Raw genomic sequence first — 18,448 nt, 5'->3', positions numbered from 1 at the left:
AAAATGGAAAAATAAATGAAGATGAAGAGTGTGATTACCTTGTTTTTGAGATAGGAGAGCAGACGGGATGGCACAATGGAGAAGGAGATGAAGGAGGACAAGACACAGAGACAAAAGGAGAGGAGGAAGAATATGGAGGAAGAGGAGACGCAGAAGGAAAGGAAGAAGGGACAGGAGAAACAGAGAGAGAAGATGAAGGTAGAGGAGACACAGAGAGAGAAGATGGAGGAAGAGGAGAAACAGAGAGGAAAGATGGAGGAAGAGGAGAAACAGAGAGGAAAGATGGAGGAAGAGGAGACACAGAGAGGGAAGATGGAGGAAGAGGAGACAAAGAGAGAGAAGATGGAGGAAGAGGAGACACAGAGAGGGAAGATGGAGGAAGAGGAGACAAAGAGAGAGAAGATGGAGGAAGAGGAGACACAGAGAGGGAAGATGGAGGAAGAGGAGACACAGAGAGGGAAGATGGAGGAAGAGGAGACACAGAGAGGGAAGATGGAGGAAGAGGAGACACAGAGAGGGAAGATGGAGGAAGAGGAGACAAAGAGAGAGAAGATGGAGGAAGAGGAGACACAGAGAGGGAAGATGGAGGAAGAGGAGACACAGTTGAGATGAAGGAGGATGCTCTGTCAGAGCTCCTCTTCTTCAGTCCTTCAGCATCAGAGCCCCTGACGGCCACCCTTGATCCTTTAGACACCTGGGGTCACGACCCCGACAACAGAGATGACCTTAGCGACAGTCACCTTAGCGACTGCCTCCAAGCTGAGCTGGCTGTCGTGTACTCGGACAGCGACGCAGGGGAGGACCAATGGGCTGTCTCCACGCCCTGTGATGTCACTAACCAGGAAGAAGCAGATGCAGAGGTTCATGATGGAGAAAGCATGGAAGAGGAGAAAGGCTATGAGGCAGAAGTAGAGAGTGTAACAGAGGTGCAGAGAAAGGAGGAAGAGGAGGAGAGGAGGAATGATGATGAGGAGCAGAGGAGGTCGGGGAGAGATGTTTTCATGCGGACTCCTTCTGTCAACTCCACTGCCAGCTCCATAGACCCTGACAGGAAGGTAAGACATCTTTTATTGAAGTTGCAATACTCCCACAGAAGATTTGATGATTGAAGAAAGGGTTGAAGGTAAACTTCAGGTAATGCAGAGGCAGTGCAGTCAGAGTAGGACCTTTATAGCCGTGGAAAATGATGGTATTGTGGGGGAAACTTCTGAAGCAATAGGAGTCAGGACTCAGAGAGACACGAGGAGAGCTGGAGCTTTGATGGCAAACACTGACGGTTTATTTGGAGCTTCGGGCGGAGAATTCACAAGACATGTCACGGGCCACGATCTGACCACACGGTTGAGATGCCACAATCAATTCTGAAGAGCCCTCCTGTAGCTCCAGGTTTTAACTAGTTCAGAGTGTAATGATCAACACTCTTCAATAGAGAGACTAAACAGCTGAGGACACTGAATCACATTTGTTGTCGCTTATGGCTCGGGGTCATTGTGACGAAGGTAACTTCGTCACTGTGGACTGACGGCTTCGGGGCCTTGTAACCCAGCACTTTGGTAGTGAACAGTTTTGCACTTTATTAGCGTGATTGCACAGTACCGTTTGGCATGGCATATTTGCACATGTTATATAATTTATACTAATTATTGAGATAGTATTTATTAAAGGATTAAACCGTATTAATTTAAATGTCGTCTGGCAGATGCTGGTCGAGTCCTCGGCTCCGCCTTGAAAAGATAGGGGAGTTACCGAGAGCGCCGAAAGTGTTTGCTGGTGTAGAATGACAGCGGTTAAGAATAATCAGGGTGCAAATAATATGTTGGGGGTGTGTATAAATCATAACGTTAAGTGGCATTAATTGTACAAGTGCTGACTGTGTTTAGTTGGGTTTGTATGTGTGTTATTCTGTTCAGTTATATGTTTGTGTTTGGAAAGTGTTCCCCCTCCCGTTTTGTCTGTTGCTCCTGATTATGTTCACCTGGTGCCCTGTGTTGGCTCCTCCCCCCTCACCTGTGTCTTGTTAGCTTGATTGCACATGTGGGTATTTAGGCTCTGTGTTTCCTGTTTTGTGGGGTGAGATCTTTGTGGCTGCAGGCTGTGTGCAGGGAGAAACAGCAGATTGAGGCTGTGAACTATGCACATGATTTTAATAAAGGCCCACACCGGGTTATTTTTAGACGTTCTGCCTCTGCCTCCTTGCTTGGTCGGGCCGCTCAACGGTCAGCTTCACAATCATCTACACCCCGAGAAGGATGTGTTCCAGGTGTCCCACAACAATAACTATCTCTCACCGAGAGTTGCCCGGTCACAAACTGGTAACAACAACAACTTGCTAGGGCAGCCCCTCCTTATGGGAGATAATGGCTGATCAAGGTTGGTCAGCTGCATCAGAGGGCGAAGGAAGACATGCAGGGGAAATGATTCCCTTACAGGTGTGACGTTTGTCTGGTGCATTTCCATGAAGTGCGTCCAATTGACATGCTGCAGAGTGCCTGCAAATATCAACGCTGAAGGATATTTGAATCGCTCGGTATTATAGGCAAGGTGTTTACATCTCTGTTTCCAAGATGGAGATTGGGGGAGGGGGATTTTTACTTGGAACAACAGCCAAATGCAGTTTATTAACTGACCTGTACCCAAACCTACGGTGGCCGATCTGTGCTACAACGGCCCAAAACACTTAGTTCTGGAGAAACGCACTTTCAAAACTGATGCAAATATAAAAACCCTAATGTGCCAAAAGACATGCAAATGAAGACACATCTTTAAAAACTTGGCATCATATGCTCAGCATTTGGAAAACATTCGCCAACTTGATGAAACATGCGCAGTGTTTACTAAAAGCGTAAACAAAACACTGCAAATACAAAACACTGTTTTGGGCCGTTGTAACAAGTTTGCACCTGTGGGCCACCGTACAGACCTCCTCACTACAACACTTCAATGGGATTTGAGTGACCCCCTGTGAAACGTCTGTATGAGGCTCCTTCTTTAAAACAGCCGCATGTTTGCGCTTCACTTCCCTCTCTTCCGCAGAATGAGGAACTGTCGTAACTTTTTATAACCATAGTTTTGTATCAGAACATTTCGAAAACAAATAAATTAAATAATATTATTGTTGATGCGTAATGATGACGTTTCTTTTTCTTTAAACCTCTTCTTGTTATTTGATGTTTATTCGCTGCTTGGTTTTTGCCATAGCCACGGTAACAATTCAAAAATGTCAAAAAAAATCCACATGTCAGATATATTTAATCTTAATTGAAAAAAAAAATTACAATGTAACCTTCAAGTTGTAGTTGCAATAATACATGCTGGTTGAGTCAGGATGAATGCAGACTTCCTGTTGGATGGTTTAATAACCCAATGTCACTCACAACTACTTGGTTTGGAATGGAGATCATGCTAACCTGCAAACAAGGTGGAATCTAATGAAGGAAGTTGTCAATGAACCATATGGTGAATGGACTACATTTAATCTGTGTACTAGTAGTAGTAGTTACTAGTAGTAGTAGTTACTAGTAGTAGTAGTTACTAGTAGTAATCATGCATTCAAATGTTCTTTTATGGTGTGTTCTTTCTCCTCTGTGTGTTTTCATCTCATCTGAACCCCCCCTTCAGGTTCCTGCAGACTTCTGTGTCCGGATGGAGAGCCACAGTGAACATGTCTCCAACGAGCATGTGGACTTCCTGTTGGCCCGGCAGCAGTGGAGGAATATGGAGAAAGAGGTCAAAGGTCAGCCGATCCCCAAACCAGGGCTCAGAGCCCAGGGGAGCTTCCAGGGCACCCACACATCACTGTACCCCCCCACACGCAGCCCCCGACTCAAACACAGGTGAGAAATGCTAGAGCTATTTAAAAAAAACACAAACTGTGAAAAACACAGATAGCGCCCAAAAAGGACTCCAACTTGGTAATAACCTGTCAATCACAAGGTAAAACATACCCTGCTCTTTTCTTTATTTAATATAAATGGGAACATCATTTACCAAATGAAAATACTGTATTGAAGAAGACTTAAAAATTGAGAGTGAAACCTTGTACTCATAGGAAAGTGTTTACTAAGGTAAGTGAGAAGTACAGTAGGTTCATTTTGTCTTGACTTCTTTCTGCAGACAGGGGTCGCCCCCTGCAGGACATTATGGAGAATGCAGGTTAAAGCACCTCTACATTGACCCCATTGTCCCCAAATCAATGTAATGTAGAACACAGATTAGCATCAGTGAATGGGATGTGACCTTGATTGCTTATATCAACTCACAAATCAGGTTTCTCTTTACCCTACATCTTTGAATACTGATCACTAAGTGTGACATTTTAAACTGTAGCCTGATTTCAATGAACAACTGGAACAAGCTGATACACAATAAATGAGATGCTGTCAGATTCAGTGGGGAAATGTTTTTCACGTGAACCTTAACCTTTACAAGGAGGGGTCTCACCTGTGGCAGAAATGGTCTTTTATTTTACGATCATCTTATCCTAAGCTGTGTTTTCTCCTGTCCTGACAAAGGGAGATCCATCCGGCCCCAGTCCCCAGGGAGCCCCCCCTGGCCCACACCCTGTCCCCCAGTTCAGAGGACTCGGGCCTGGACGACGTGTCGTACCGCAGCCCGATGGAGGAGCCGGAGAGCGCCGTGGAGAGAGAGATCCGACTGACCCTGGAGAGAGAGGAGCGGCACCGCAGGGAGCGGGGGGGGGTCTCACACGGCCTCGCTATACCCAGGTAACCAGCATCCAGCTGACGGGCTACAGTATGATACCCAACCATTTTTTTTCTCGCCTTATATACTGTGGGCCTGCGCGCGCATTCAGGTAGGCTCGCCAACTCAGTATGTGAATGCTCGCATAGCATGCTTAAGGGTAGTACCCATAGAGTCCAGTAGAGGGCCCCACCTGTGCTTATATGACCAGGGTTACAATATGTAACCCACCGTTATATATTGTGTCAGTATGACCAGGTCGGTTGAGTCTGTGTTCAGTAGAAGTTTGATATGAAGCCAAACATGTACTGGACCGCGTCAAAGTAGAGTCAGCAGCCCCCTCTGACTGAACATAATAACACTGAGAGCCTCTCCACTAGGCAACAGTGAGTCCTTAAGCTGTTATTAGTACTACATCTGGGGAAAGTACGATGACAAAAATATTTAAAGGTGTATTATCTTTTCTACTAGCACGCATCTTTGACATTTTATAAAGTTATGGCTAACACTTTAGCAAACAGTTGCCTATCTCCATGCCCAAGACACAGAATAGTCACGTTTTAATTTGGTGTAAATGTAAGTCCAATATTCACTCTCTTTCATATCTGCTTTTTTTTAGCTCTTCTAAATTCTCCACTTTATACACCAGCTTATCATCAACGTTGTCTGCGTGCGTTCTGCTGCTGGCAGGCCGTGTGTCGTGGGTTTATCAGAGCAGTGCCTCCTGTTAACAGTGTGTGCGTGAGTCTGAAGGCTGGTAGTCCAAAACAAAGAGGTCAAAGAGGCTAAACTGCCCTGCAGAGTTGAGAACAGCTGAGTTGGTGACAATGACCTGTTGGTATCTCTTTGGTCCACTGTTAATGTGATATGGTACAGTTGAAAAGGAATCTAACTTCGATACAACCAACGTTAATATCTAGGTCGTCTCCGATACCGAGCTCCGGTGCTGATAAGGCTCCGGAAAACGGCCGTCCAATCTTTTTAGGACTAAACCCCCCAGAATCTACACGCAAGATCACCGTAATCTGCTTAGGGGGGGCGCTTACAGCGTGGCCTCTAACACCAGCTGCCCGTCGTATCCCTATTTCAGGCACTAAAGCGTCGGATGTCCGACCACCAGGATAACAAAACTGAGTGTGTAGTGTAGTAGGTGTTGGTGGGCTGGTAGAACCCCAGAGCAGTATCTAAACTGCCCCTGGAGGAGAAACCCTGTGTCGTTGGGAGACCCCCTGGTAATTAGGGCAGCTTCAGGACCCACAATCCCTAACCCCCACTTTTGATCCCCAGTTATACCAATTAAAACAATGCAAAAGTAATATCAAACACAGCCAGGGTCAAACATTAATATCACAGCAGTGACATTACCACATCAGCAGAGCATATGTCATATTTTAACATCAATCAAAACCACATCAACCACAGTGACCAATGTGAAACTATAGTTTAACCTTAGCAGAGTTTCTATTCCCCTTAAACTATTTAAAATCCAAATGATCAACTAATGTCAGCCTTTTCCAAGGAAGGGTGTTCTTACCTCACTCTAAGCCCAAGCAGATACCTTCAGAGACCACCAGAGAGACCAGGAATTGGGTCGAAATGTACAAAGTACAAACTGGTTTTATTAAGGTTTTAACAAAAATAGAGGATTTACAAGAATCCAAAAAATAACAAAGACACCAAGTCAAAATACAAAAGCAACAGGTTCACAAGTCAAATGTCCTAGAGCGGTCTAAAAGGGCCCAAGCCCAGGCCCAGGGCCCAAGAGCCAAGAGCCAGAATCAAACTTCCAAAGGTTTCCCCCAAGCTCTCAAGCCCTCCTGTTTCTCTTCACACATCCTCTTTTATAGTCTCTTGCCTCCTCCCTCTCTGCATCAGGTGGGTTCCCCTTTTCTATCTTTGAGGGAGAAGGAGGTCACATATGTTCAACTTTGACTTAATGAACAATTCAAAATGCAAAGTTCAAATAAAACAAATGAAGACTTATAGTAATAATATGCCATTTTAACAAGAGGGAATATGAACATTTTTCATGAAAGCAGAACACATTGTAATGTCATGTTTAGAATCAAGTTTTTTTCTTTAAACATTTTAATTTTAATTTATTAACAGAGATAATAGTTGGGAGAGGGAATTGTCAGTGACTATCGATGAGGAGACATGGGAAGATGTCTGGAATTATGCCAAAAAGATATCCATATGTGCCAGAGCAAAAGCAATACAATTGAGAATTATACACAGGATACATATATCCCCTAATCGCAGGCACTGTTTTAACCCCTCACTCTCCCCCATGTGTCTAAAATGTAAAACAGAAATAGGAACCCTGACCCATTGCTTCTGGTCATGCTGCAAACTTCAGAAATATTGGTCTGACATATTAGTTGAAATGGAGAAGATATTTCATAGACATTTAGATATGGACCCGCTGTCTTTGATTTTAGGTCTACCAGTCAAATCACTACCTACTGCTGCGAACAGAAGATTATATAATGTCCTTACCTTTGCTGCTAGGAAAAATATTTTATTACAGTGGATTAAGGATCAGGTCCCATCTCTCAAAGGCTGGCGCAACATTATATTTGAGTTGGTTCCCCTGGAATATCTCACAAATGTTTTACATGCCAAATCTGATCAGTTCTATCAAATCTGGCAGCCTTACTTAGATTTCCTTGGACCTGAATTGTCGGCTATTATTGTTAAAGGAACCTCATGAATCACCTGTCATCATAAATTCATCATCAATCATAAATGTGATACTCCTGTAACCACCTACATATGTGTATGTTTGAGACTGAGCTGTTTGTTTTTTGTAATTTTTTGTCTTTTTGCTTTGTAATTATGTACTTGTCATGTATGTGCTACGTCATTATTGTGTTGTGAAAATTGAAAAAATCAATAAATATATTGTTTAAAAAAAAACAAAAAACAGAGACAATAGGGACAGCTTGTCTCTACGATTCGCTGGCCCAGGAAGTTGGTTCAAATCTTTACGTAGTCCGTCTGCATCCTGTGTGCATTGTTGTCCTCAACCGTTGTAACCGTTGTCAAGGAGTCAAAAAGCACAACGCCTTCCTAGAATTGTGGTTGGAACTTTGATGCTTTGCTTGCACCTTCTAAAATGCATAATGTGCATAGGTCAAGAGTTCAGGATGTTCTGTCTAGTTTCACATGTCTGGTTTCACATGTCTGATAAGACATTATTGAGACATACATCCTTTCCATCAAACCAAATGATAGCCAATTTAACATTTTGTATTAATGGTAAGCTTAATAGAGGTAGGTGATAAAGGTGAGGTCTGTCACGGCCACTTAAACAGCAGATCTGTCAACACAGTATTTACAATAACTGCAGTAAAGCTCTATCTACTTAACCTAATCAAAAGTTCGGCCAAAATGAGCTGATTGATGCTTTTTGGTTGCTCTGTGTTCAGGCCCTCCACCCTGCAGACAGGACGGTCTCCACCCAGACCTCCAGCCTGCCGGACCCCCACCTTGTCCATCTCCCCCTCTCCATCCTGCTCCTCCTCCCTCCCACGGTCTGGCTACCATGAAATGACAGCCAACAACGTCATCATCCTGGAGCCGGACTGCTCAGGCTCCGCCTCCAGGAACCGCTTACTCTCCTCCGCAATCGGGGGCCTCTCTGATTGGCCAACAAGCCAGGACGCGATGCCATCTGCCAACGTCATTGTCGTGGAAACCTCCAATCTCATCATTCGCAGCGCTTCAGAATTCTGCCTAAGCTCCGACCCGGTGTCAATGGAACCGCAGGAGAGCACCTTCTCCTCCAATCCGTTCTTCAAGCTGCGCTCCATCAGCAGCCAGTCGCTGGTGGAGCAGGAGATCCGCATGGTGAGGCAGAGGGAGGAGGAGTGGAGGAGGCAGAAGGAGGAGATGTGGAGGAATAGGAGGGAGGAGGACTGGAAGAGAGGAAGAGAGAGGTACAACACGGTGCTGGTGTCTCCAGGCCTCAACGACAACATCAGCTTCAGCGGTACGTCATCCAGAGGTTGAAAGTAACTGAGTACATTTACTCAAGTACTGCACTCAAGTACAATTTTGAGGTACCTGTGCTTTACTTGTACTTCAACATTTTGCTACTTTGTACTTTTACCCCACCACCATTCAGAGGTAAATGGTGTACTTCTACTCCACTACATGTATTTAATACCTTTAGTTACTTTACAGATGTGGATGAATGATGTGAAATATAATCAAGTGTTAAATCAGACTTTAGTTCCACCTGGAGTAAATTCACAAGCTACCCTGCAGTATACAAAGTCATTCAAACTAGCTGCACCTTTACCAGCTTTGATAACACTTCAATGATCAATCATTATAAAACATATCATATATATTATTCTGAAATGGACCAATCTGCACAATGACTACTTTTACTGTCGCTACTTTAAGTATTTTCAAATGCTAATACTTTTGTACTTTTACTTGAGTAATATTTTGAATGTAGGACTTTTACTGTAACAGAGTAACTCTGGTACCTCTACTTTTACTCAAGTACAAGATCTGAGTACTTCTCCCACCTCTGCAGTCATCGCCACTGATACTATCAGATAGATGGATAGATACAGAATCAGAAGACCTTTATTCGTCCCACAGAGGGGAAACTCTTTTGTCACAGCAATGTATGAGAATCATTTCTTTAAAAGGGAATACATTTTTTTTTAATGACATATATTCAGAGGAGTATCTACACGCTATCAATAATACAGAATACATGAGAATACTCAATATACCAATCTACTAAAGGGACAGAAACATATAAGCATAGTGGACTAAATACCTTAGAACATTGTGAGCAGCAGCTTTTAATGAAAGGTCAAATATATCAGGAGCATTCCTGGGGGGTTGGAGTTCTGCTCAGGAATCTACAGGACACCAACCATCCAGAACTACTGAACCGCTGCCTCTATTATTGCTTCAGGGAAATTATGAATAGATATTCAAAATAACATGAGATATACTTCTAAGGCTTGCTGATGATGGTGTGCTCTCTAGTCAGTGTTGAACAGAACAAGAGTCACTGCTGAATGATACCTGAAAAAGATTAGGCTTCTGTCGGCTCTGATTATCTTATCAAACAGGACCTCTTTTGTGTTTTCCTTTCTTAGTTCCAGTACCAGAGGTTCCAGACAGATGTGCCTCCTCCCCTTCCTCCCCTTCCAGAAACCGCAAAATGGAACGATCCAGTTTGTCTTGTGACCACAAGGTTGGCACACACACACACACACACACACACACACACACACACACACACACACACACACACACACACACACACACACACACACACACACACACACACACACACACACGCACACACACAGTTTGGAGGTGAAACATATTTCAGACATATGTACTATGCCACCTTTTAATAGTTTTAAGTTTCACTCAAGATGGAACTTGACCAAGTTGGTAACACTTTATATTAAGGTACACAAATGAACCATCAACTAGTTGTTAATTAACATGCATATTAGCAGTATATTGGCTCTTTATTAGTCATTATAAAACACTTATTAATGCCTTATTCTACATGACCATATTCTACAAGTAATAAGCCATTAGTTGAGTTTTTCCTCAATAACCCTCTAATTAGTGCTTATTTGTTGCAAGTAAGGAAGTTGTTGTTCATGAGTTTTGGTCTCAATATGCTCTGCTCAATATGGGCCTAATAAGACAGTAGTACCACAAGAATAGTAATTCTCCCATCATAACACTTAACAAATATGATCTATTCTTATGTAACAAGACATGATAAGTGTTAATTGTGTCTAAATAACTCAAAATTAGGTATTTATATCTAAGAATATGTTCCCTATTTTAAAGTGAAGTCTTGTTCATAATCAATAAGCTAGTAGTTTGACTCTAAATAGGTATTTCTATCTAAGAACATGTTCCCTATTTTAAAGTGAAGTCTTGTTCATAACCAATAAGCTAGTAGTTTGACTCTAATTGACCTGAACAGGTTCCCTATTCTAAAGTTGCCTCCTCTTCACACTTTGTAAATACATTATAGCACACACCTACTGAAGTTAACCACAACAGTACATGAACAAAGTAGGCACACGTTGAAATATCTGTTTTATTAATGAACCACTAAAGAGAGGTTCAGACACATACCAAAACATGTCAAGTTTCACCAAGGCTGAGAACACACATGCAGCCTGAACTTTTTAATAAAAACATATTTTTAACAGAGTTTATGTATTTGTGATCATACTGTGGGACCTGCTTGTATGTTCTTACACAATAGGTGTACTGTTCTCTCTATGTGTTATACTGTCTCAGTGTGAACATAGATCAAACAGCCAGCCAAACTCTTTTGAGAGCCAGGGTAAGAGCAGCCATGCTCCTTTATTGACTTATTTGCAGTCCACTGACATTCAAACGAGTTAAACTATACACAAAGAAGTTACAAGGCACTTAATGATCTCATACATGCAAGTGTAACATACACAGATTAACACATAGGACCGCTAAGTGTAAACAAGGTAAATATAGCTAATGCTAGCTGTGCAATAAGCATGGCTAACGCTAGCATGTATGCGAATGCTAACGCATTTTCTCATTGTGTTTAAACATCTCAATGTCATCACATAAACACAATACATGTTACTAATCCTTACAGTGTAAGTGTAATGCTGTGTTCACACCGGACGCGATGCGACGTTTGGGGGCGGCGCGATTACATGTAAAGTCAATGCAGAGACGTGGACAGACGCGAATTCGCTCCGACGGCGCGCATGAAGCGGTGGACGCAGCGCGAATCACACGATTGAGGCGATTGAACGGTGCCGCGTTAAACGCGAGAGTTCAATTTTTTCAACTCGAGCGTCAAATTCACGTGAAGCGTTCTCGCGGAAGCCAATCAGCGGTGAGGATCTCAGCCGCCGTCACTGACGTTCAACCACACAACATCAGCCGTTAGCTGTTAGCAGTTAGCACACAGAGCTCACAGCTCCTCATATCCGTTCAGAAACTGGACAAAAGTTAAACAAGTACAAACCACAGACTGTCTGTGTCATGGTGAATACAGTCGCTGCTTATTTATGTCTGTAGGCCGTTGTTATGAGTGTGGAATGAGCATATACAACGTTAGCTTAGCCTGGTTGACCCGATCTTCATTCAGAAAACAAGCATTTTAAAAGGTGTTTTGCCTGCCGTCTTGTCTGCAGACTTGTCAAAGCATTAATTCATGGTTGTTACTAACCGGTATCAGTATGTTGTTACTTCGGCATCATTTAGAAACGTGTATTACAATTTAATCACGGTAAAATATGTTCATTTGTTGTAGTTGTAGCTCCCGAGCCAGCGCGTCTTGTTTGAATTATGCGAGTAAACACAGCTGGCAGCCGCGGTGAACCTCCAGCGTTTAGAGCGATGCGATAGGAGCGATTAGAGCGAAGCGAATAGTCGCATCGCGTCCGGTGTGAACGCAGCATAAGGCGTACACTTACACTTACAGTCATTGCTTTCTGACGGACTTGACCCTTTTACTCTTCAGGTTGCATAGGGAAAATTAGTAGTGATGGGAATTATGGCTCTTTGAAGGGAGCCGGATCTTATGGCTCCGTTCCTTTCAAAGAGCCGTTCAAAAGAGCCGTTCAAAAGAGCCGTTGTTTTAAAGGGGGCAGGATTACTAGGTTTATCTGCGAAATAATCACCAGGATAATAATTGACTGTATTGCCAGACCTAATGTCAATAATCTGCATTGTAAACATGACACAAGGTGGCGCCATATCCATGTCATTCATGTCAGTGAATGTACTACTTTGAATTTACCCTCTGTATGTGATAAGTAAATAAAGTTGCCTTGCCTTGAATGAAATTCACGCAACTCTTAATATTAGATAGGCTACTGTGTTTTTAAGTGGCGATGGAGATTATTTGTTGACCCTGCTTTAAAGGATATGTTGCCTTTACAAATGGTGCGCTTTATCACTGCCTGGGTTTCGGTTGAAGTGCATCCAAATGCTGCTGCGCTTTCAATTTTGGCTCATTTTCCATCCGAAAAACACGTCGTCTACCTGTCCTGTACCACTTGGTATGACTTCTCTCTCTCGCGTATTCCGTTAAGACCAACCCCATCTCACTCCTCGTGCTGAAACCTACCAATCAGAGTAGGGGCGGATCTTCACAGAATACGTTTGGGGAACAAAATCAAGCTTTTTAAAAGGCGAGTGGATTTTGGCAGGCAGTGAGTGCGGACCAACGATTGAACGATAAAAAGAACGGCTCTCACCAAGTAGGACTCGGTTCCCCTCGTTCGTACCAAAGAGCCGTTCAAAAGAATCGGCTCGTTCAAAAGAATCGGCTCGTTCAAAAGAATCGGCTCGTTCGCGACCGACACATCACTAAACATTAGTAGCAGTCTACTGCCATGCTACTCAGTTCACTTTCTCCTACTTCCTGTACCCGGTTTCCTGTCTAACCTTCAGTACACATTTTACAAAAATATAAATGTGCAAATATGAAACATACAGGTCAATATCACCTTGCTATTGGTAGCTGAACTGTCAATACCCCAAAACATATTCTTAGATATAAATACCTAATTTTGAGTTATTTAGACACAATTAACACTTATAGTTTCATGTCTTGTTACATGTCTTGTGTTATTATGGGAGAATTACTATTCTTGTGGTACTACTGCCTTATTAGGCCCATATTGAGCAGCGCATATTAAGACCAAAACTCATGTACAACAACTTCCTTACTTGCAACAAATAAGCACTAATTAGAGGGTTATTGAGGAAAAACTCTCAACTAATGGCTTATTACTTGTAGAATAAGGTCATGCAGAATAAGGCATTAATAAGTGTTTTATAATGACTAATAAAGAGCCAATATACTGCTAATATGCATGTTAATTAACAACTGATTATGGTTCATTTGTGTACCTTCATATAAAGTGTTACCCAATAATTTGATAATATATAAATTGACTCAATCAAGCATAATATTGACTTTGTAATGTATCATTTTACACCACTACTGTGTCAGTACATCACATTCAAATCATTTTAAATGTTATGTTAATATGTTTTGTCCATGTTGGGTCATTGTTTTGTTTTCCTTTACTCATTAATTAATTTCTTACATTTATTAATTGTGAACTTTCTAAATGTGTTAATCAGCTGGATTGATTATGCTTTTAATCCATTAGTTCACAATTTTGCAATTACACTCATTGTTTTCCTAATATGTTCATCTACCCATCATTATGCTGTTCATCCATCTAATCATTCCTCCTACCGTTCCATCTCCTGTTTATTTCTCTTCACTTCATCAATCAATCATCTATCCATCCATCCCATAATCCATTCCTCCACCCACCTTGGCTCCAGTGGTTCAGCTGAATCTCCCTCCCCCCCCCCACAGTTCCCCTCCTTCCTCTCTTCGGTGCCGAGACGACAGAACTCCATGGCGCAGCGGTGGGAGGCCTCCCTATTAGCCAATCAGAAGAAGGAATGAGCAACGATACCGCTGAACTGTCAGCCAATGAAAAGCCCAAATGAAGCTCCACGCCTCCTTCAGTCCGTCAGCAGCTGATGTTGGGCTCAGTTGTGGCTTTAATCTGATTGGTCCGTTGTGTTGTCTGTTGGACGTCCTGTGACAAGAGGACTATTTTCATTTAGTGAGCTTGTTCCAAAGATGAAGGTCATTATCCTAGATAAGGTTTCCAAAATGCTTTCAAATCAAATGTCTGCAGACGTTGTTCTTATAACTTGTGTGGACTCCCAGGAGGCGCATCCCAATAATAACTGAGTATGAAATGGCAATCATATTTATACCACTGTTTTTTTAAATGTGACCTGGACTTTATGGATTTTAGAATCTGTGGTATTCTCCTTTAATATTCACAGCACTTTGATTTCTAGATGTTTATGAATTATTCTACTTCAAGTATTGGTATTAGATTTTTATGATAATGACTTGTGATGTGGGGATTAGAAAATCATTTTTGACTTTATTTTAAATAGTTCAAACACCGCTTATTTGAAAATATTGTAGCTATGCATAGATTTGAGAAGGTACATGCAAAAATGAGTTAGCATGTTGTGTTCTTTTCAAATGACATTCATGTCTTTTGAAAAGGTCCATGCTAGAATTTGAACATCACTGCCTGTGTGAAATGTTATTATAAGCCATCATTCAAAAGAGTTGCAGGTCATGTTGGCTGCTAACTAAATAACAAATAACTGGCACAGGGGAGCTTCTGGAGGCTCTTCTCTAAGAGGGATTGGTTGTAACCCAGTAGTGGTTAGGGAGGAAGCCATTTTGTGGGAAGAGAAAACATATTCTCTTTTCAGGAATATTGTAGTAGTTTCAAGCCATGCTTGTTTTCTTTACTCGCTCTACACCACAGAGCATTTTCTGATGTGTGTGACAAAACCAAGAAGAATACAGCATCAAGTTGAGCTCATTTTGAAAACAATGAAACCAGCTAGCTACCTTCAGTAATATGAGTTAAGGTTAGCCCCGTTTACCCCTTTGCCTTCACAACACAGCCTCTTATGTTCCAAACTACACTGAAGTCTAATCCCAGAGCTAGCAGGGCTGTACCATGTGTGTTTCTTTTGAACATTTGAAGCTTCTATTGAGGTCAGCTAAGTTACTGTAGCTTCCAACACCTCTTGTGATATAAGAATACAACCAAAATCCTCTAATGATCCCTTAGAGCTATTTAAAAAAAAATCTCAATATGGATGCCTGACACCTGATATGTTTGCTGCATACCAACCCAGTCTCACGGCATTTCGTGTTATAGGCACAACATTTATTTAATCTATTGATTCGTGTTCACCAACACGATTTTCCCCTTTTTTTCGTGTCACACAGAACGATTTTAAAAGCAATGTATTTCTATTGGTAGTATGTCTCGTCTTTTTGTCCGGTCGGGTCTTGGAATATCAGAAGCTGTGTGGTTCATAAAAACATGTTCTTACTCAATATCTTACCCTAAGCCTAACCATCCCTTTTATTTTAAATTGTATAATGTCTGAGTTTTTTTGCCGTCAGCGAGGAAAAGAAATGGCTCAGAGCCTCAGAATACTGAAATCTGTATTTTATGTCATCTTTTTTTCCTTCTAATTTGTTATTATTTGGTGCAGGCACGAAACATACTACCAATATAAATACATTGCTTCTAAAATCGTTCTGTGTCAGAATACTGAAATCTGTAATTTTTTTGTATCTGTTTTTCCTTCTAATTTGTTATTATTTACATTGCTTTTTAAATCGTTCTGTGTGACACGAAAAAAATGGCGAAATCGTGTTGATGAACACGAATCAATAGATTAATTTTGTGACTATAACACGAAATGCCGTGAGACTGTGTTGTGCATACATACATGCTAGCTAGCTTACAGCTCATTTCTGTTTGGTTGGTACATGAGGTGTTGGAAGCAACCAGGTTGTAAAAAAAACACTTAGCTGTCAAATATTAGCGAATACCTCAATAGGAATATTTACATTATTTCTGAAAACTCCTTAAAAACGAGCTGTAATAAGCAGATATTTGAAGACTGCTTTAGCATTACAGGTGTTAGCATGGTAGTCCCATGACACTGTCTGTGGCTCTGCTGGTTTAGCTTAACATCTCGAATGCTTCTGAAACATTCAGATATTCTAATGTAGTCTAGTGAAGAGTTTGACATATTTTTGTGTCCTTTCTTGATTCCTAAAAAGAGATTTCTTGTACCTGTATTTTTGCTGCATATATTTATTAATTGAGCAATGCTTGTAAATCCTTAAATATTTTATTTGTGAAACGTTTATAATATATTGTTTGAGAATGACTGTTTGAAGATGACGTCTGCCATGTTTATAAGAGATTACTTTTGTGTGCGGTGTGTGCATGTGTTTGTTTTATAGTACTCCATGCGTTAGCTAGTCGGAGCTCCCTTTAGTTTGGCTTCTCTAGCTCTGCTTTCCCCAGAGAACTCAACTGGACTGGCAATATTCAACTCGTGCTTTCAACTCAACTCAGAAATGGCAGATGAAAGTAGCAGGATGGAAATTAAATTAGTTAATGCCTTACATTATAAAATATACTGCAGAAGATCAAACCACGCTGTTAGCTTATGAACTGTGTTTAAGTTGCGAGTCACTGTGCAACGTGTAGCCTGTAGCTATATCTCTGCACTTCATTTTGAGAGGGGTTGGAATTTCCTCGAATCCCTCTTATTAGCAAACTACTTTTAATTTGAGTCTTTAGTTGCTTATTTCCTCCTCTTTCTTTCTATAAATGGGAATTTCATTTTTAGACTATAGCTTTCAAGGATATCCCCCTCATTTGGCTTTATATTGATTTATCTGCATTTTTGCAGAACATTTAGATGAGTTGTTTTTGTCAACCATCACTTCTATTTTATCCACACTGGGAAGAGATGCCTTCAGGGTCAGCATGGGCACACGGAACAGTAACTGCTAGATGAACCTAAATCATGGAAGAAGAATTAAGGTAGACTTGAACAAATATTGTATTTCCTTTAAAACAAATCTAGGGGCTGATGTCATATTTCATTCTGAGATGTATTGAATGCACAATAATAAGTGCTGTGTGTAAAGGTGGGCATGTCATGATGTAACTGTGTACATAATAAACTGTATGATAGTACAACTATCAGTAATACTTCATTACTCAACAACACTACTCTAGTTTGTAGAAGAAAGTGCATTTTGGTCTTGAACATTGCTAAATGTTCATGCTGCTTCTCAATGAACATGCTACCTGCTAATATTCTGTATGGACTCATATAAGCTGCTGTCCTGAACAGAACTGCTTTTCCTCATAGCCTAGCATTAACATGTATTCTGCTTCTGTTCATTTGCCTTGAGTGTCAGTCATATAATAATTGCCAAATAAAAAGGTCTGATGTTGACATCTTCAATAAAGCGTTACTCCTGAAACCTAACATGTGTTCAAGCTCTGTTTATCTTTAAGCAAATATGTCCACAGTCAGACACACACATACTGTATAAGTATATTTAAATGTTTTCCAAAAACAAGTCATGTGTTATATGCAGGTTGCAGAGAACAAGGCATCACCATTAGCAGTAGAGAAGAGGAAGATGCCACATGTTTGAGCAAGTGATGAAGCTGGATCACAGGAATATGAAAAGATATCAACAGTCTTATAATTTGTAATCAATACAAAAGCTTGTGATGTATGAAGACAGGAGGCAGTAGAAGCTCCTCGCAGAGGGATGGACCTGCTCCTTCACTCCTCAGTACCTGACACACACACACACACACAGACACACACACACATACGCTGTTTAAATTAAGTATGCGGGAAAAGGATATGCCCTAATAAAGAAAAGCTCTTCATAAAGGCAGAGGAGCAAGGTTTTACTCATTTAAAACTAATGAATACACCTTTACTCGTGAATTAAGAAAGTAATTATCCAAGTAAAAGATGTCTGATGTCAGCCCCCTCTAGTGTTGGAAGTCATCCATAAATGTTAAATCTTTGGAGGCCCATGTCAAGTTTACAAACGGGCGCAAAGGAACTTCAAACCTCCAGGCCCAATGCCATACAGTCATTCAGAAGTCAAACAGCCAATGCTATGCTAACTGAATGCTAACACAACGTTGGCTTATCATGCATTGTAAATCTAATGCTGTACACTATTTGAATTGACTTCAGATATTACATGTGTAGTGGTTGTTGTAACTGTAGTTCAGCAGTAAACAGTCAGCAGATGGCTACCTAACCC

The 18,448-nt window shown here is 41.3% G+C and overlaps 1 protein-coding gene across 1 annotated transcript; it reads left to right on the top strand.

The window, feature by feature from the left end:
* The first annotated feature begins 412 nt into the window (after positions 1–412).
* Positions 413–17,645, top strand: si:ch211-153l6.6. Its single transcript, XM_034119272.1, has 6 exons — positions 413–1,055; positions 3,619–3,833; positions 4,512–4,724; positions 8,133–8,695; positions 9,831–9,928; positions 14,105–17,645. The coding sequence occupies exons 1-6, from the start codon at positions 609–611 to the stop codon at positions 14,195–14,197; spliced, it is 1,629 nt and encodes a 542-aa protein (XP_033975163.1). The 5' UTR covers positions 413–608; the 3' UTR covers positions 14,198–17,645.
* The last annotated feature ends 803 nt before the right edge of the window (positions 17,646–18,448 follow it).

Source organism: Trematomus bernacchii, unplaced genomic scaffold (assembly GCF_902827165.1).
Source record: "Trematomus bernacchii unplaced genomic scaffold, fTreBer1.1, whole genome shotgun sequence".
In the NCBI taxonomy this organism is placed as follows: Eukaryota; Metazoa; Chordata; class Actinopteri; order Perciformes; family Nototheniidae; genus Trematomus; species Trematomus bernacchii.
This window is presented reverse-complemented; position numbering and strand designations above follow the sequence as displayed.